The sequence below is a fragment of the Hypoxylon trugodes genome (assembly GCF_022578975.1).
Source record: "Hypoxylon trugodes strain CBS 135444 unplaced genomic scaffold F4822scaffold_8, whole genome shotgun sequence".
NCBI lineage: Eukaryota > Fungi > Ascomycota > Sordariomycetes > Xylariales > Hypoxylaceae > Hypoxylon > Hypoxylon trugodes.
The window spans coordinates 2,863,781-2,883,068 of record NW_026250023.1 but is presented as its reverse complement, the minus strand read 5'-3'; the positions used below and the strand labels follow the sequence as shown (position 1 = coordinate 2,883,068).

Sequence of the window (19,288 nt, the reverse complement as noted above, 5' to 3'; positions counted from 1 at the left end):
TAATCTAAAATATTAATATAGAAGATAATCTTTATATAATTATTAACTAAACTAAAAAATAAATACCCTAAAAGAACATTATTATAAGTTATCAAATCATTATATAGCTTTACAAAATCAGGTACTTATTGATTTAAAATTTATTTATATTATCATCAACAAAAATTACATATAAAACCATTAACCTTTAATCCCTATTTATTAATAACAGACTCAGGCCCCTTCGGAATCACAGGACTTCAGACGGACAACACTCTCAATATAAACACTACAGATTTTCTCACCACTGAAGACACAACACTCGCCAGGGCAGGAATCAAGGTACACCCTCAAAAAATAATGGACTCAGGATCCAAAGACTTTAACAATTCATATATCACTGTCCACAACAGGGACTTTGGGATCTCCACCATTCAAAAGGGCTAAACTGAAAAGCTTAAATTCTTAGACATGAAAAGCCCTGACATGATCAAGAGGTTTGTAAAACAAAAGGCAAAAGGCACATATATCACCTCTATCTATCAACCCAAAGCTACTTTCAACTACTCTATAACAGCCCAATACCTCAAACCAGACCTTAAGGAAATGAAAGCTTTCAACACCAGGATACAGTAACAGATGGATAATTAAGCACAAGGATTCAACTATATCAAATTAGACCCACAAGACTTATACCTATACATCTTTATTGACAGATCATTTGTAAATAACAAGGACCTAAATTCACAAATTAGTTACATCATTATCTTAGATAATGAAAGGCCTACCAGCCAAAACAACAAGATCTAGATCATTAGAAATATCATCTACTAATTATCCACCAAATGTAAGCACATTACTCATAATGTCTTTACTAACAAAATATACAGAATAGTCCAGGGCTTTAACATCAACTATATCATCTATCATATTGTCAATACAATTCTAAAATGCTTTTCACTTATTAAAATCCCTTTCATTCTATATACCAACTCTTTTTCCCTATACCAATATTTGATACAAATAGGTAATACTAACGAAAAAAAATTAATGATTAATTTAATAACTTTAAGATAATCATATAAGAACCAAAAGATAAATGACATCCAATAGATTTATAATAACTATAACCCTACAAACACCATGACAAAAACATCCCCAAATAAGGCTATAAAAAGGCTAATAAAAGACAACCAAATTGATTTACAACTGGAAAGATGGGTAAAATACACAGCTAATAATGAATTTACAATCGACTGATTGCAAAAAGAAAATAGAATAAGTAATAATTGCATAAGTAAAGGATACATGATCTACTTAGTCATCAAGATTCCTTTTAAATAGGTTACCTTTCTTGCCTATTTATATAGATAGATCTTTCTTCCTTAGATAACTTAATACATATTGTCTCACCCCCATTACTTTGCTTTACTTATTATATTGTTTTCATTTACGTACGTACCTACCAACAAGGTCTCTAAAGGTCTCTAAAGGTCTCTATCTAGGAAACAGAGACTATTTAAATAAAAGATATATAAAAAAAAAATCTCTTATATATCTAATCATTCTTTTATAATTCTTTAATTATTAATCTAAGACTATTCTTTCAAATATAATAAGAAAACTCCAAGCCTTTCTGACGAATAAAATCAACTTAACCACTTAACCTACTATTGATACTATTATCTTTAAATTAAGAAACCCCGGATTAGCCAATCCAGCAACAACTATACCTCTTCGAGACATAGGTTCATCACAATACCCTTATAAGAGAGTTTAGTTTATAACATTAATCTTTATCTTAACTTTTAAATTAAAATTAATAATTTATTAATTGTTTATTTAAAAGTTGCCTGATTTGATCCATCATATTGTCAATTTTATTCATTGGATCTCGTAGATCGCAAGTAAGGTTGCCGAGAGAATTGAAGCCTATTAAATTGTTTTCAATATCCTAGTTCATTTTTACAGTAGAGGTAGTATAGAATTACCTACTCCAGTGTGTAGCTTCACCCATTAAGATATTAGTAAACGGCCGGCTCAAGAGCGAAACGCCGCATACCGCGAACTTGAATTTCCTTGTCTACGACATCAGATGCGCCTCGCATCTGCTTCAATTTTTCCGCAAACTTGTCTGCTTTCAAGCCAATAATAGAGGCCCCAAACCTTTCTTCAAGCTCAATTTAGTTGTGCGTATTAGTATTATGTGTAGGGGAGCTTTACGTACTAGGCGCAGCCTTTTTCAACCATCGGGTCGATGATATCAAGAATCCCAGTACTTTGACGTATAGATGTACTATAGCCTTGTGAATCGGAGCTGAGCTTAGCATGTCGGAAATCTTTGTTCCCTGCTCCCATCTTCCGACGTGACGGAGGACTTCCATTATTCCTTCGCCGGCGATACATGACGCCCTCTCTTCCTCCTCCGTAATCTAAATTTTCAGCTATTTATCTTCCCAAAGCGGACGATTTTATCTTACCTGCAGTAGAATACGGACGGATCCCCAAACAAGACAAGCTATCTTATGGTCAAGCTGGATAAATATGTCAATGGTCTTTGAATATATGTGGAGGCCATGCCATATCCTAATCAAGGTTTCAGCAAAGAAGCCCCTTTTCTTCTTCAATCTCAAATATGAGCTATATGCAGTAGAGAGGAGCGAATTGGCGTCAATCTTTTCATCGTACGACGTGGCGAGGTGAATAAACTTCTTGTTGGAGGAACCATTTCTTAAACCATCATTGTATAACTAAGTTTTTTAGAATTGGAAATTTGTTAGTACCGCAAGAGCTTGAGGAATCGACGTTGATCTCGTTATATAATACTAACCTCAATAGTCTCTTTCTAGCACGAAGCATCACTTCCTTTCAATAGGTCTTTTATTCTAACCTCATCCATTCTGTTTACAGCACCACTAAGAGAGAACTCTACGGAGTAGCGTTAAAGAAATATTCTTCTGCATAGGAGGTAACATTTCGTCCACAAAGCGGTTACTATCAAATCGAATTTATGGTTTTTTTTATCGCGGCAAATGGGGTAGGGTGGCAATCACTGGGCAACAACAAAATCGGGCGTTATGTGCCGTGCATGACCGAGTACAAACAACATCCAATAAATTCATTGCAGCCCCAACTCCAGCGTGAATGAGGCGGTTGTCGTAACGTATGACGTAGAATCGTCGAATCACGCTGAGACAGCACCACTCCGGTTGGTACGGAGTGTAATACAGTTTCGGTGACCCCACGGCATACCTACGGGCTTAAGGGATTCACAAGTTGAATGAGCCGCATTCTACTCGCACATGTGACCGAGCCTGCCGCGTCGAGAGGGCAGAGTTCTAACGGGAGCAGTACTAAACTTTACGTATAAGCATATGGTAATATTTCCCTCGCCTCTACCACGAACTTGTTTTGATTAGCAATTAAAATCTGTTTAGCATAATCATCTCATACTGTCGTTGGCCTACTACCGAAGAGAGTATATCAAAAATCAAGTCGGTTCTTGACATGACGCCGCCCAGGGTTCCCGAGCCGCCACGTCCCGATCCTGTCAGTTCTCATGCTCGGTTAATGTTCAAAATTCTAAGTCTGTACAAGTCTGTACAAACTTGTTTGCTCAGTGTCTACGTGTAAAGTGTACGACTACTATTAAAAATATTTCGGATTTATTCTCGAAACTCCGGATCGTCCCCCGGCCGGAGCCTAGCATTACCAACAATACTGATCACGATAGTTGGTTAAAGGAGTATGAACGGTGGGGTGCCCTTAGATGTGGATGTGGTCGAGGCTATTTCTGCCGCGAGCATGGTAATTGGATTTCCGGCGACGAGGTCGGCTCAGGCATAGCAGTCACCGCTGAGAAACAGCAAGACGGCTCATGCCCTAATTACGATTATGGAGGTACTTAGCCCTTGTATCTGATTTAAATAAACTAGAGAGTTTACGAGAATGTAGATCGGTCTAGCGGGGACAGCCAGCAAGACAAGTCTTGAAAAGTTATACTACCAGGCGTATCGAGACGTTAGAGGTCACGGATTATGGAGTCGCTACTGAGTACCTACCTAGGTAGGTACATTCGTTGCACCTACAATCACCATTCAATTACTATAGTAAACCCTTCATCGTTAGATGGTTAGACTGTTGAGAATACGTTGTTGTGAATTTGTTTTATCAGTGTGGAATCGGATGTACACGAAAGAGTTATAAACGCTTCGGTCATACCTCAATGGCACAATGTAAACGGCGATTATTAAACTAGTTGTCATCAGAACGCCGCATAGGAGAAAAATATACCGTAACCCTTAAAAGGCTTAAGCTTACCAAGTTGACGGGGGTTGTTCAAAATCTAGGCTTCAAGGATCCGACATGGTTAATGATGCTTGAAAAGGCTAGCTATACCGGCATGCCCGGGTGGAGAACGGCGGAAATTAAAATAACTACGGGTAAAATTTCCATAATTTTTAAGTGTTATTACTAAGTTTTTAAGAGTGTTCTGCGTATCACAACGAGACTTGAAATGGAGGGCTGAGGGAATATACATATAATATATATTAAGTCTTTTTATATTAAGAGACTCAGGGATGGAACGAAGAAGTTTATAAACCAGGATTCACACGGTCGCGAGAGACGTGTTCGCTTGGGGCTCGAGGCGGTCTTAGTGTCTGGCTTCAATGTCGAACTAGAGGCGAATCCTATAACGTGTTTCCTTTAATCTAACCGCCCCCTGTCGTTATAGACCAAACTCATGCTACAGCAAGCCTCGCCCAAATCTGGTATACGCGCAAGGTCCATTTGAATTATGCTGCGAGGCCGCCGTCGACCATCAAAATTTGGCCAGTGATGTAGGACGCCTTAGAAGAGGCTAAGAACGCGACTGCCTCGGCGATTTCGGCAGCCTCTCCCCAGCGCTGCAGAGGCGTGACTGCTGTGGCACCTTCCAATAGCGCTCGTGTCGGCGTTTCCATCATAGGCAGCACCATACCAGCGTTGATAACGCCGGGTCCCACAGCGTTGGCGCGGATTCCGTTAGCGGCCTCTTCGGTGGCGAGTTGGCGCACCATCATTGCCACGGCGGCCTTGGGCGTGGCCGAGAGCGCATCGCATGGCACGGTGCGGTTCACCGCGCTGGTGACTAGGGCCACGAACGAGCCGCCTTTGCCTTCACGTAGTATCGGCACGCCGACTTGGGCGATGTTGTAGAAGCCGTAGACATCAGTCTCGATGACGCCGCGAAAGGACTCCTCCTTGAATGCAGCCAGCGGGCCTGTGTCAAACACGAGACCGCCGGCGGACACTACTGTGTGTACCCGCTTATATGTTTCCACGGCGTGCTTGAAGACGGCCTCCACGGCCTTGCGATCAGTGACATCGCAGGCTACCGCACTCGCCTGGCGCCCTAGCTTGCGTAGCTCCTGTACCAAGGATTCGGCCTCAGCAGAGCGCGATCGGTAGGTGACAACAATGTTAGAACCGCGCTCCGCCATTAGGCCGGCACTCGCGCGGCCGAGACCGCCGGAGCCACCGAAGACTACGGCGCAGCCTTCGGAAAATTCGGGGGTGGTGACGCCAAAAGCCATTGTTGTTTCTCTTCGCTGTTTTATCTTAATTTTTTTTTTTTAGGCGCGCGGAGGTAGGGGATTGTTGGTCGGTGTAAGTAGTGCTTTGAAGAACGAAATCCTCTTCGGACTCTCCTATATATATAAACAAAACGGTGTGGACCTACGCAGCTGAAGATGACTCCGGCCCCGTACAAATATCGAATTCCTAGTTTATCTGCCACGTGGCTAGCGGCCCGAGACGTATATAAGAGTATCGCTCTAAAAAGGGGGGTCGGGAGGGGAAATTATTTAGCTACCACGGCACCCAGTCAATAACCTGTTTCATAAGCCTCGAACCTTAGTAATTACGTGCCAGGGTTCAAGTTCCTTCAAGTGATAATTTTCCCCAGCCAAGCATTAGGTGGGATATATTGAAGCATTGACATTCATAAAAATTCGATTCTAATTGGTTAAGAGCACGCATTTATTATGTAAAATTTGTATTTCTGGTCTCTTATCGCTGGTTGAAGAAAACTACATACCACTTGAAGAGATACTACGGTATTAGGGGTAAGTGGGACTAGTATTGCGCTATGCCTACATGCCAAGAGAGTTATGCAAAGTACTATAGAGATCGATATATCCCATAAGACAATTAGTCTGTGCTACCAAGGTAGGCCTGTAAGATATTGAAAGAGTTCGTTTTACTTTGGCCTGTAACCATAGTAGAATATCCATTCTTCGACCCACAAATCAATAATCATTCGATATGATATGATACTAACCCGGACTGAGCCTGATGCGCCGTTGTTACATTGCACGGGCCCGCCACGGCGGGGCAATGATAGTCGTCGTCGTACTGGGGTTCCTTTATGCCGGGAGCGGTGACTATCCTAGCTTCCAAGGGCTGAGCGGCGCAGGCGGTCAGAGTGTGGTTTCGATGCAGAAAACGAGAAAGAGAGCGATGGCAACTCCAAGAGGTTAACTTAGTGCCCGATTAAAATGCTTACATGAACAAGATACAAAAACATATTATCTGTCCAGTTATCCTGGACGTGAAGACGAGAAGAACATCGACAGGAAATTCATAACACTTGTAAAGAAAGTGGCCTCTTAGCATAAACCGACCCCTAGGTAAGAGAAATGTTCGAACGGGTTCTTCACCGAGGTAATACATAACATTCACAATACGCTAAATAGACAGATTTTAATGTAGCATTTAGTGATTAAGAAGGTTAGCATTGGATTTACTTGCCGCAAATCTCTTGTCGGCCTGGGTATATACAAAATGCTTATAAGAATAAAATTCCCCATTAAATCTCTTCGGATATACCTAGGTAAAAAGCCTGATTTTCACCTAAGACCCCTTACGCACTGAAACTCTTGATTTTTGTATCCCTACTAGCGGGTGTCGTTACCAAAGTATGGAAATTGCTATGTATTTCTAGGATAGTTTCTGGACTTCTAATAATCTTTGTGCTCGTTGTGGTTCTGAATTTACTTACGCGTTCGCTACTAGTTAAAAGGAGGACCTATAGTCCGATATTTAAAAGAATAGTCATAAATTTTCCTTATAATGACTAAGGCCCGTTAAATGCTACCACGCCGAACCTCAAAAGACCAATTCACTTATTGGACGGTTGTCACTACGGCTGACTGTTTTTCGAGTACCGACCGAGGCCCGCGCCTCGACCAGAGAGTACCATGCCGTACATATTCCCAATCGAGCGTGACAGCCAGAAGGTTCTCATCGGATGCGCCGTTATTTTCTCATTGTTACCGGTGACTGCCGTTGTTCTGCGCTTGATAGCGCGATCAAGAATCAGAAATCACATTCTTGATCTGAGCGACTGGCTAATTATCTTAGCATGTGTAAGTTTCTTACTCGCTCGAGTATACCTGCGTCTCTACAGAAAGTTTCTAACAAGACGCAATTGTTCAGATTGTCGCTGTCGCATACCAAGGACTTGCAGTCTCCTGTGCTGTGGTTGGAGGGATGGGATACCACACCACTGAGGTCCTTGCGATGGGAGGGAAGGAGTCGCTAACTCTTCTCCTGGAGCTTGTAACCGCGATCATCGTATTCTGGGGCGTTAGTCTCGCGTTAACGAAACTATCCATCCTCGCGTTATACGCCAAGATTTTCAGTGTCAGGAGCTTCGTTCTTGCCGCTCAAGCCTGTGCCGTATTTGTCGTACTCTGTGCCATGGCCTTGATAATCGGTCATTTCTCCATATGTACGCCAGTTTGGTACAACTGGGACAGATTCTCGACTCCGGGGACTTGTGGCGATATTAGGTTGTTATGGTCCGTAACCGGTGGGCTCAATATCTTCAGTGACCTGGTTATTATATTCCTTCCCATGCCACACATTTGGGGCCTATCGCTACAGTTGTACAAAAAGATTGGATTGGTAGTGACCTTTGGAATTGGACTTGCGTAAGTCACCGACTCCACCTTTCCGTTTACTAACCACGCCAGCTAACGCATAGAGATACAGAGTCTGTATTGTGAGCGCCGTCCGACTTGCCGAGATTATCAAAGTCGACTTAGACGACTTCCCATTTTCCAGCGGTGTCGCACTCGCGTTTAGTGCGCTGGAACCCTGTCTCTTGGTAACTGCAGCATGTATACCGCTTCTCCGCCCATTAGTATCTCGAAAGAATTCGTCAGTCGAACACAGTAGCTACGCCGACGGAACTATTACTATTGGTGGTTCCGGAGCTCCTTCGGCTCCTCGAATGGGGGGGTTCTCAGAACTAGAAGACGACAACAGCTCGACGAGACAACTACATGTGAAACAGTCGAAATTTGGTGGTGGGACAACTGCCGAGGCAGATGGTAGTTCCTTCGGTTCCTCCCATGGAGCAGATAATTATACCAACGTGGAGTTAAAAGCTATCAGGGTTAAGAAGGAATGGAAGGTTGTTGAAGAATCTGTTTAAACAATCCAAGGTATTATTTTAATAACTTGGAATATACATTGACATTATGAGCGGATATTGTATTAGAAATTGTACCTAGTTTAAAAAAACAAAAACCTAATGAAGACTCCATAGATTATTCAGGTAATTCTAATAACCCTGGCCGAGGGATGTGCCGAGTGAATCTTTATATTCAACTTGTCGCGATATATCACAATCCATTTCTCTATCACCTTCATAGTCGAGAACGGATGTCGAACAAAGCTATGTCCCAACCGTGTTGAGTATGGCTTTTCCGTCTCGAACCGTATTTAATTGACACGGAACGCTGTCACTGTCGCACAAATTCAATGCACCTGCAGACGACCACTTAACCTATCATAATATCACTTTCCCGCCTTCGCCCAACATTTCTTTTCTTGAAACTCCAGACACAAACCTTCATATCCGGTTTATCAATACACATGGTCTATACACGATGACGAGTATCTTTCATTGGGACTGGAAGGCCTGAACAAGCCACGTTTCGAAGCCTATACAAAACTACTGAGTCTTCGTTACGGCGGTCAAGCAAGCGACGCTACTAAATTCGAACCGATTCTTGAAGAATATGATATATCGAAATCTATAGACGATGGTGACTCTATCACAGGACAGCGATTAACAGACTTCGACCATGATAAACTGAAACGTGCTCTTCTTGACAGGCTCTCCGAGATTATATCGACGGCAAAAGGCGGTCTTGAAGTTTCTGCTACGCTCCTGAATGAACAAGAGGGATTTCCGAGATTACGATTGCCAAGAATTATGGCTTGAAGCAAAAAGACAAAAGTTTTCTCGAGAATCTAGGACGTATTTTGAGGAACATCGCCCAGGGTGGAGGTATGTATACATGATAGCCATCTTAACCCTTTTAATATTTAGGTAGCTTACGTTCACACTTTGTCTACCAGAGAACCGATCGGCATTGTGGGACTCCTTGTTGACTCAATACACGCCTAGGATCAATGAGTATGTTTCAATACTACGGAAGACCTTGAGTCGAGACCAAGTTGACCTATTGAAACAAACCCATCCCGACAACACCGAAGGCTTCGTTCAACGTATCGAGACCCTCACCAATATGTTGACACCAGAGATAAATGATAAGGACGGTATTATCGTCGAAGCTTACCAATTACGAGTATCGTACAGCCCCGCTGAGTTCGAAAATATCCTACCCGGGAGACCATCGTTTGGAAGGAAGATTCGCGAGAATATCTACCTCCTTGCCCGGTTTCATGGAGCTCTATTGACTTTTCTTCGAGCCGCCGAGAGAATTGAGGGGTTCGATAAACTACAGTTGCGATGGGTTGAACTATCATCCCTCACTAAAACAATGTGCCCGAAAAAGAAACCGTCTAGCATGCATGCCTTGACCGTGGGACAAGCATTCAAGTCCCTTGGTTTACCGTTCACTGACGAGCAAACAAAGAAAACAATGCATTCATTAAGTTCAAGAGACAGACTAGTAACCAGATTCAACAAACTTAGAGCGGCCGATAATAATATTCACGCCGAGATACAGCTTATTCTGGACCTGCTCCGGAGAGGGATCCCGTTCAGCGAAGTATTCAAGTACATAGGGTGTAGTAAACGAAATTGTCTCCTATGTTCCAAGTTCATTGATTCGGTCGGATCATTTATCAGCCGAGGATGCCATGGAAAGGTTTACGAACTATGGACGCTACCTGACCTCGGCGGACTAAGTGAAAGCCATATGGATCTTATATCGTCTACAGTCAAGAAGATCGAAAAGTCTTGTCGCAAGATCCTTCTAGAATATGGTGAGGATCCTCGACCTCATATCAAAGAATCAACCATTGGGGGATCTTCGATTGCCACTGTTACACCATACAGAGACAATCCGCGTGTCGCTGGTATGATAGCGAACCATTTACGTGCCAATAGAGAATACATGAACGTGGGATCGTCATCTAAGAGGTAATCTAGCACTTGGATAACCGCCGCTAAAGTTCCCTATATTTACTAATCCGTTTCTCAACATAGATCGGCATCGCCAGAACACGCACCCTTCTCTGATGAAGGACCACCCGAGTTTGAGTCGTTAGGAACACATGAGACTGAAGGCGACTGCCAAATATGCTACACGAGAACTTCGAGACGCTGTACGCTCTGTAATCGTGGCTGGTATTGCAGCTCGCTATGCCAAAGTCAAATGGGGATTCACCACATCTTTTATTGTAACGCTAGGCCAATCAATACGGCAGACTATTTATATCGAGATTGTCTTGCCGATAGGCTTCCGGAGGACCCCGAGGTTCTGGAAGAGTTTGGTTTCAATCGCTGCAAAACCATGTATGAGAGGACACATCTTTTTGGTCTTTATATCGGTTTATTCATTCATTTGGATGTCCCGAGTGAACGAGTTGATGCCTGGCGTAGAGACAAATCGCTCCTTCAAAATATCGCGCGGGAATACGAGAAGATACCCGAGACATCACGTGGAAAATATTTCCCCTGGGTCCTTCGCAATAAGCACATACTCGACCAAAACGTCAGCACAACTAAAGAAGAGTCCTCTGCTTCCGCTTACCTTGATAGGGTTTTCCAGGTGGCTGCGCCGCGTCTAGACGGGGAAGATGCCGGGAAAACCATAGAGCAATTAGAACCGTTCGACAAGCGACGATGCTTCGTGTTTTTTGCATTTTCCATGGACAGTACTAGCCCTTCACCACTTGATAGTACTCTAGATATGTGGTATGATTTTGGATTCCCGGCCTGTATCAAGCCAAATCGAGACCTAAGCCTCGAGGGTATCAAACACGCGGAAGGCAGGCTGGGTAGCCTCTATAACACGTTATTATGGGGTTACAGATAACGGGTAGAGTACTGCAAGAGTCTAGGTATCCCGTATGACGGCCCTCCTGATCCGCGCATGTGTACTTTCAGCAAGTTCTGGAGGGCTTGGAGCTCCTTGACGCTACCTTCTCTCTTCGACAGCTATGGATATGGCAATGAAATTGACCGAGATTGGCCTCACTTACGAGCTTTTCTTTCCTGTCCTGAGCGACAACGTCCGCTTGTCTGGAGGTTGTGCCATTACCTAGCCGTCGGAGAAGTCAATGCGGTTGATTCCATCCCGCAAATTCGAGAGGCAGCCAAGGTTTACGGGATTGAAACCGCGGACTGATCTTTGATGTATGAGTTCTACCGGCGCCTATTAGAGGTAGTAGACCCTCTAAGTCTTCATGACGCGTGTCAAGCGGGTATGTTGCTGCAATTTGCTCACCAGAACATGGGCGTCAACGTGGACGATAAGGTCAGGTCTATATTAGCCAGGTTAGATGTTTCTAGAAGGACCCTCTTGTGTTAAATTGGCGACGGAATAGGCAGTCCTGCACCTACAGCTAAAGACAAAGCGAATATTCATCCTGTCGGACCAAATTCTAGTTAGATTCGTAGATACCATACTCTGAAACTCATCACGTTACTTGGGGCGGCACGAAGGAAAGCGACCGGGGCCGCGTATGGATTTTTGGCGCCTATTGTATACTGTACGCTCCCCATTCAAGATGAACCAGAAAATAGAGCTTTTCGCAGCTTTATTCGATTCAGCTTCCAGTCGTGGTAACCCATTTTGTGAATTGAAAGAGTTACTCTGTATTAAGCTATCGCGTACCTGGGTAGACTCCTATTAATCACGAGAAGAGTATATAGATTTGAGTATACGTGGCCATGAGCTCAGTCTCGCGGTTGTAAGGGATCCCTATATGTCCTAATTTTCTCTGAATGTCTCTAACCTCGCCTTGCCAGTCATCAGCGTCCACACCCACAGCGCATCTACTACAACAATATCAATGAAGCTAAAGACCAAACTTCCCCCGAAAACCAAGCCATGATAGGTCCAGGCATTATTGGTATCTATATCTATGACTTGGCAGACTATAGCCCAAGGAAGGACGTAGAAGATATTACTGACTAGGCTTTGGTAAAGGTACCATTTCGGTTGTGTAGCGAGGAGGACCGTCGCAAGTTGAGTTGACATAGCATAGAAGATGTAACACCAATCGATAGTCTTCCACATATAAGCTGTGATGTCGGCAACTTCATCTACTTGGCCTAGGTAGTAAGCGAAGGACCTAGCACCCCAAATCGACAAGAAGATGGCAAGAGGGACCTCTACTGTCAATGCAATGACGAGAGATGTTAAAGCTGGTTTCACAATGTGAAATATTGTCGAAAGGGACACTCGGCCCGGTCTGCGAATAGTTTTACCAATGTGGCGCCGCCAGGATCCCCAATTATGACCAACGAACGCAAGACTTGTTGCCTCTAACGCCTGAACAGGAACCATCACAAGTCCCCATCGGATGGTAGTAAATATTGACCACGCGGTAGCATAGGTAGTTCCTAATGCTACTATAGTGCTGACTAGCCAGAGATATAATGCGTTCCGAATGGCAGATTCAGCTAGTGTTAGGACACCAGGCCGTGCCAGCACACCTAAGGCACGGAAACTTGGACGGATCTCAATGCCGCTCTGGGAATACTGTTGAGAGACGTCTGCATGAGCTCTATCGGAGACCTCTTGTGCTTCACGTCTATGTTGTAGACTTGTTGTCCACAAGAAGTAGCCGAGTCCTGCGAAGGCAGCCGTTAGGGAGCATGCAAGTTGAATTCCAGCTTGCATGTTGATTGTTGGCTGGAACCCGCCAACGTGGAACCGCGAAATTATGAGCATATCCAACACGATATTCACGACAAATTTAGTCATACTAATGACTAATGGTACGTCAGGCTTATCGAGGGCTCTCGTAGCCGTCGCTACGGCCGTCTCGATCGTAGAACTCAGTGCCGAGAATGCGCTGATGCGAATATAAGTGACGCTTACAGCACGAACCTCGCGCGGGACGAACCCCTCGGCGAAAGTTGCCGCACCGGCTAGGAAAGCGATACTCATTGTCATCCCGAGAACACATTGGAATAAGATGAGTGTGTAGGCGAGACCAAGACGTTGTGTCGGAGACCGCGAAGCTTTGTCCGCAATGATGACCCAAGAAGCGCGGGGTAGGCCCTCGTTCAACACCTCAACCACGACACCGATGTATGTGTACACGTCGGTGGTGACAATGAGTGAAGAGTCGATGTCTGCAACCCATAGCTTGGAAAGTGTATTATAAAGTGCTGGGAGGAAAAACGAGGCGATATTGAGGAGCAATGCTCCCGCAAAGCGATCGCGATGGCTCCATTTTCGACGCTCTGCAACATTGTCGTGGCGGTCGCTAACCTCTGAATGCGGAGGGGATCGTACTTCATCGTCTATCGGACTTTCCGTATCAGGCAGCATCGTGTAACGGTTATGAACGCGTAATCTCTGTAATATCCAAGTTGAGAGCCTCGACATCTCCACAAGGTCACCATCATAGTCCGGACGTCGGGTAATACTGCAAAGCGCGCGTAGGTATGTTATTTATTAAACCTCTCCTCCAGCAGTCAGGTTTAATCATGAGGAAGACAGCTGAAAACCTCAGTGCCAAAAAGGTCCGAATGAGAATGTAAACGGTAAGATAAGTGCGCCACAATATGTACCTAATATGACATATCATAATTCAACCTGTTACCTCCACCCGAATTTTAATGGTCGCGGTCTTTTTTGAACATTTTCAATTCATTATGCAAATACAAACAAAATTTTATTCGTAACGAGCTATTGCTTGTCAAACGAGTCAGGTCTTTTGTTTTGCATCATACGACATCAATCCTCCAAGAATTACGGCCATAACTCATTTCGATATTTGTCCCTCCACGCCAACATACCCATTATCGTCAGCCGTCCCCATCAAACTGTCAAAAAATGCCGTATCGACCCCTTGGAACGTCCAGTCATCAACTCCAGCAGTTAGTCCTGGAAGTGGAAGATCAAAAAGGCTGCTCGGGGTTTGTGGTTCTAGTTGAACAAAATTTGGATTGTTAACGGTGGTATAAAATGCATTTCGTGACCGTGATTGCGCCGGGGTTGATAACTCCGCAACTCCTACGCCACCTACGTTACCTACGTTCCCCATCTCCGACAGAAGCCGTATCTCGCTATTGCGTGACTCGTGGGGAATGTGGGATGACTTGGGTGTCTCTTTAGAAATTCCCTCACAGGTAATTTTGATGATTCCGAAATAAGGAATCGTTACGCTCACGATACCGTCGCTAGCTTCGTTCTCGGTTTTCTCCGCTACTCCCGTTTTCTGTGTCTCTACGCGGACACCTTCAACATGACCTCCAAGACCGTCAGCCGCCTCGGCTTCGATTGCTAGTAAGCGATTCAACAAGTCGGCACATTCCGCACTAAAGATATCTGCGTTTAGACGGCTGAGTTCTTCCATGGTTTCTTGGACCTGCTCCATCATGGCGCGGTCGCTCAAGTATTGGTGGGCTAAGAAGTTACTCGCACGCGAGAATTGACGATGGCTGTCTAAATGAGCCAAGATAAGAGTCATCGCAGCCATCAGGGCTACGAAATCCGATGTGCGACAATTGATGGCTATTCGATTAAAATTTCGTAATACGATGAAGCGTGAGAGAATCTCTCTCGATGCATTCACGCAGGCGACTTTAAAGTACTCGTATTGACGATCATCCGAGGACCGAAGCATGTATGGCAAATGGAGTCGATTGAGTATATTATAGTGATACATCTGGGTAACTAGACGCTTAAGGTCCCAGAATAAGCCCTCGTCGTTCTTTTCGGTGTTTCTCAGGTCCGGTATGAGCCACCACCTACTAGGCAGACTTTTTGCCGCCTTTTGGAGTTCCCTATCTAGTTCTTCCGTAAGGGCGGAATCCCCCGATCTTGCGTCCGACTCATTGCGCTCGAGTATCTTAGCAACAAGAACGCAGTGCATTCGTTCGAGGCGTCCGAGTGGTGTGTCATTTTCGAACATAGCGTCAGTAGCCATGCTGCAATCGTTAGATCCTTGAGGTAGACCCAACATTATACATAGGTAACGATCGTAATGCACGATACGATACCACATATAACGGGGGTCTGCTTTAGTATTGGGGTTTAGCATGCGATATCGTAGCCGGCTACTAGGTAAGTGAAACCCCATCAATTGTGCGAGGTGCATGGCTCTTCGACATGCTGCCCAACTCAGTCTTAGATTCCCGCAGTTAGCATAGTACATACCCTCGAGCATGACGCATTCTAAGCCCTCGATACTGCCAAGAAGCTTCTCTTGAGTCGATACAAGACTGATAGCAGCATCTGCCAATCGTTCAAGCATCTCTTGTGGGGACTCAGATAGTCCTCTTAATTCTTCGCGAATACTTAGAGGGAATTGTTGCATGATATGAGCAAGCTGAAGCATATACTTCGCTATCAGAACAGGGTGCGCATCTATCCCAGGCCTAACGAGTATGTCCTCCGGCGACTTCGATCCTCCCTGATTGAGAGTTGTGTATGGCACGGTCAATACTTCATCGAACATGTAGAAGCTACGATAACTAGCTTTACATATGATCCCGCTGTCTTCAAGGGGTGGCAGCATTTCATGCAACATCTGAGATAGTTTGAGTAACTTCTGTTGGCTAGTAGGTATGTCAGTTGCGCGTTGGAGCCTAGCAAATTGGTCGTTGGTGAGGTGAGTGACTTCGGACACCGAGCTTGGATTCTCACGGGGAGTCTCAATCGAGGTATCCAATCCAGCCGGCCGATCGCGAGATTGAGCTACATATTGGGTAGATTCTAATTCAATCGACGCTGGCGTCGGAATCTCGTTGTCTCGCCTCCTCATACTGGTAGGGTTGCTTGCGGGCGGGCAGCCAACACGGGCATTGTCACTACCAAGCCTGTTGACTAATTCCTCGACCATAGCCTCAAGCCTCACCATACGATCACCCATCTGGCGCGCACCGTCCGGCGGGACTGATACATCATCATCGGGGAATTCTTGGCTCACACATCGCGTACCACGTCGCTGACAGCCGAGGCAGATAGTTGTCCTTTTCAGAGTCGTCGACGTTCCCGAGCCAAAGATGCATTTTTCCTTGCGCCTCTTGCAAGCCCAGCAACTCCGCGTGCCCTTACGAGTCTTCCTTCGCTTGGCATCCGAGACAGTTGTGTAATAGGTATTCGCGTCCGAATCCCCATCGGCATTAGAAGAGTGTATCGGAGGCATCACGATTCATTTTATAAAATAACAGTATTAATTATGAATCCTATTCTCCAGCAATAACGGAAAGACTGCCATGGCTTTAAACGATCAGATGATGATGAATACTAATTAGTAATGGTTCTTACCTGGGTATTGTTCCGCCGAACCCGGTGGAAAAAGGATTAATTAGTAATACAGGAATAGGGGAGGGTGCCTAGTAGCCATTTCAACATCACAAATTGTTTGGGTAGTTCAAGATGCAAAGATTCCAAGGTAATAAGTAGAGGATTTCAAAGCTATACTATTCGATTTTATAATGCAACAATTTGCTATCTCTATTAAGACGGATTTCCAACATTAATCGGGATGCCCTTTTCGGACTAAGTCGAGTGTATCTACAGAGTACCTAGGTAGATACAAATTGATTTAAGTACCAAACAGGTTTACCACGCAAGTATTTATAAATTCTTATCATTTATACAGTTGATTTGTGTCCGAACGATTAATTATAAAACCAAAGGCCATCTATGAAGCTTAACAGCGATGGATTCCTTGATTTTGGAGGCATCCCCATTCAGCGTGCTACAATTATCATGTTCAGTTCGCTTACAAAACCATCAATTGCCCTCTATACAACAAGTGCTTTTTAAATAATTACCTTCTCATTATCCGTAGAGACTTCCGTCTGCGTCTTTTCACTATCATGATTAGGAAGTTTCTCAATGGGGATAATGAGGGCCAGGACGACCGTGAAGGCGGTACTCCCCAAAATAAAGGCGAAAACACCCTTAATACCCTCCATATAGGCGTTGATGACATCCGTCAATTGTGTCCCGTTAAAATTCGACCATATTTCAGATGCCCCGACAGCCAAGACCTTCTGTGTATCGATTTCGGGGGCTTCGCGGGCTAGGTTTGCCAGGATGAGGTTTTCCAGGATGGAGTTAGCCGCCGTGGTGAAATAGCCACCACTTATCGTTTGACACACTATATCACAATGTTAAGGGTGATGTCTCATGGTTAATCTAGCAATATATACTTACCGAACAGTCCACCAGTCATCACCCCGGCGAATTCCGTTTTCGAAAATCCTTGCAGTGCGGTGACCGGGACCTGACTCCCGAGACCGAGGCCGATACCAAGAGGAATTTGAGCCCCAACGTACCATGCTTTGGAGGAATCGGCGTTCAATGTGTAGACCAAAGCTGCACCAAGTGTTGCAACCAAAGCGCCGACAAGCTCTACCGGCATTATATGGCGTGTCGTTCCAATAATGCCACCGCTTATCATAGATCCAAGCGCAAAGAATGCCACATATGGAAGCTGATATACCCCGCTCATGATAGCTGTAATACCCTTCACAGATTGAAAATAAATTGGGAGATTGAATAGGATAAGAAAGCTAGGACAATTATACCTGTTCAAAAATTGGTCAGAAGGGTTATGATTGAACTGGTAGACAAGCGCTCACATGTAAGCGAATACGGTCTGAGACCATATCGCACGCGGCTTGAAAAGATCCAGTGGAATCATGGCGTAACGGCCCTGAAAATATTCGCAGACGAAAAAACTGATGGCTAAGACTCCAAACATGACCAAGGTGGCAATCACATTTCCGTCACCTATTACAAGTCAGCCTCATATCCTCGACAAGCAGATATTAACCGTTCATCATAGTCGAGGGAGTTGGATCGCAATTTGGGTTTACATACTATAACCTACGTGTCAGCATTTATTGAGACTAGAATATCATCGTCATCCATACCTCCAAGATTTACTCAAACCACCCCACTGCAGCGCTAGAGTATAACAAATCAGGGAGCATAGCAGAATGCTAAAGCCTGGAAAGTCAAGATGTAACAGAATCTCTCTCCACGTAGCTGATACAGGTTTAATATGCTTCGGAATGCGAAGAAAGAACATCTGCATGACGAGCGCAAGTCCACCTACGGGCAGGTTAATCCAGAAGCACCACCGCCAAGTGACCTCGGTGGTAAATACACCACCAAGCAAAGGCCCAAGGATTGTGGCGATCATGAATACGCCCATCCAAGCGCCGATAAGAATAGGGCGCTTTGGGGGAGCAGCGGTGTAGTTGATGAGTATAACGGAGCCAGAAAGCGTGCCTTATAATATCGAATATCAGCGCTCAATTCACCTTGAGAAGTATAGAATCTCTTTAAGCACGAATAATAGCATTTAACAAAACGTACCTGAACATCCAACACCTTGAAGAGCTCGGCCGGTGATCAATGCGGGGCTATTCGGGGCAGCTGCGGCTACGACGCTTCCAACCATGTATATGAACAGAGATACCATATAGACCAATTGTGCTGGACAATACGTAAATAGTTTTCCCCACATGGCAGAGGTAGCGCCAACGAGGATGAAGCAAGCGCCACTATACCACCCGATGTCGTTGAGTACATGGAACTCATCAGTTATGGCTGGAATTGCTGTAGCGACGATCCCCTAAAAATGGTTATTAGTTGAGTTAAAGGAAATTCATAATAGTTAAATTATGACTTACGAGATCTAAGGACGCAATCAGAGTACTCAGGTTGATGGTACACATGATCATAATCAAGCGAAAAGGGCCAGCATATTCTGGTTCGGGTTCCTTCATGGCCAGCTCAACAATTCCTGTTCGAATAGCATCATGCAGGCCCTGCGAGTTAACCTGACTGTTATATCTGGA

At 44.6% G+C, this 19,288-nt stretch overlaps 7 protein-coding genes across 7 annotated transcripts; 2 read left to right on the top strand and 5 right to left on the bottom strand.

The window, feature by feature from the left end:
* Positions 1 to 1,681: 1,681 nt before the first annotated feature.
* Positions 1,682 to 3,006, bottom strand: F4822DRAFT_414829 (uncharacterized protein). Its single transcript, XM_051459181.1, has 4 exons — positions 2,810 to 3,006; positions 2,460 to 2,729; positions 2,207 to 2,411; positions 1,682 to 2,149 (listed from the first exon to the last, which is right to left on the bottom strand). Exons 3-4 carry the CDS (start codon positions 2,361 to 2,363, stop codon positions 2,004 to 2,006), a joined length of 303 nt encoding a protein of 100 aa, XP_051311813.1. The 5' UTR covers positions 2,364 to 2,411; positions 2,460 to 2,729; positions 2,810 to 3,006; the 3' UTR covers positions 1,682 to 2,003.
* A 1,439-nt stretch (positions 3,007 to 4,445) lies between these two features.
* On the bottom strand, positions 4,446 to 6,097 carry F4822DRAFT_414828 (NAD(P)-binding protein). Its single transcript, XM_051459180.1, has one exon. The coding sequence runs from the start codon at positions 5,553 to 5,555 to the stop codon at positions 4,776 to 4,778; it is 780 nt and encodes a 259-aa protein (XP_051311812.1). The 5' UTR covers positions 5,556 to 6,097; the 3' UTR covers positions 4,446 to 4,775.
* Positions 6,098 to 6,888: 791 nt separating this feature from the next.
* On the top strand, positions 6,889 to 8,617 carry F4822DRAFT_414827 (uncharacterized protein). Its single transcript, XM_051459179.1, has 3 exons — positions 6,889 to 7,388; positions 7,459 to 7,955; positions 8,017 to 8,617. Exons 1-3 carry the CDS (start codon positions 7,221 to 7,223, stop codon positions 8,459 to 8,461), a joined length of 1,110 nt encoding a protein of 369 aa, XP_051311811.1. The 5' UTR covers positions 6,889 to 7,220; the 3' UTR covers positions 8,462 to 8,617.
* Positions 8,618 to 9,445: 828 nt separating this feature from the next.
* Positions 9,446 to 11,480, top strand: F4822DRAFT_360825 (uncharacterized protein). The gene is made up of 2 exons (XM_051456116.1): positions 9,446 to 10,423; positions 10,490 to 11,480. The coding sequence occupies exons 1-2, from the start codon at positions 9,564 to 9,566 to the stop codon at positions 11,319 to 11,321; spliced, it is 1,692 nt and encodes a 563-aa protein (XP_051311810.1). The 5' UTR covers positions 9,446 to 9,563; the 3' UTR covers positions 11,322 to 11,480.
* Positions 11,481 to 12,017: 537 nt separating this feature from the next.
* Positions 12,018 to 14,171, bottom strand: F4822DRAFT_360856 (uncharacterized protein). The gene has a single exon (XM_051456117.1). It carries the CDS (start codon positions 13,845 to 13,847, stop codon positions 12,219 to 12,221), a length of 1,629 nt encoding a protein of 542 aa, XP_051311809.1. The 5' UTR covers positions 13,848 to 14,171; the 3' UTR covers positions 12,018 to 12,218.
* F4822DRAFT_360787 (uncharacterized protein) lies at positions 13,961 to 16,884 on the bottom strand. Its single transcript, XM_051456115.1, has one exon. It carries the CDS (start codon positions 16,612 to 16,614, stop codon positions 14,227 to 14,229), a length of 2,388 nt encoding a protein of 795 aa, XP_051311808.1. The 5' UTR covers positions 16,615 to 16,884; the 3' UTR covers positions 13,961 to 14,226.
* Positions 16,885 to 17,236: 352 nt separating this feature from the next.
* On the bottom strand, positions 17,237 to 19,165 carry F4822DRAFT_438405 (permease of the major facilitator superfamily; the record flags this gene model as incomplete). Its single annotated transcript, XM_051462513.1, has 6 exons — positions 17,237 to 17,577; positions 17,634 to 18,007; positions 18,062 to 18,212; positions 18,369 to 18,716; positions 18,804 to 19,062; positions 19,121 to 19,165. The coding sequence occupies 6 exons, from the start codon at positions 19,163 to 19,165 to the stop codon at positions 17,237 to 17,239; spliced, it is 1,518 nt and encodes a 505-aa protein (XP_051311807.1).
* Between the last annotated feature and the right edge of the window lie 123 nt (positions 19,166 to 19,288).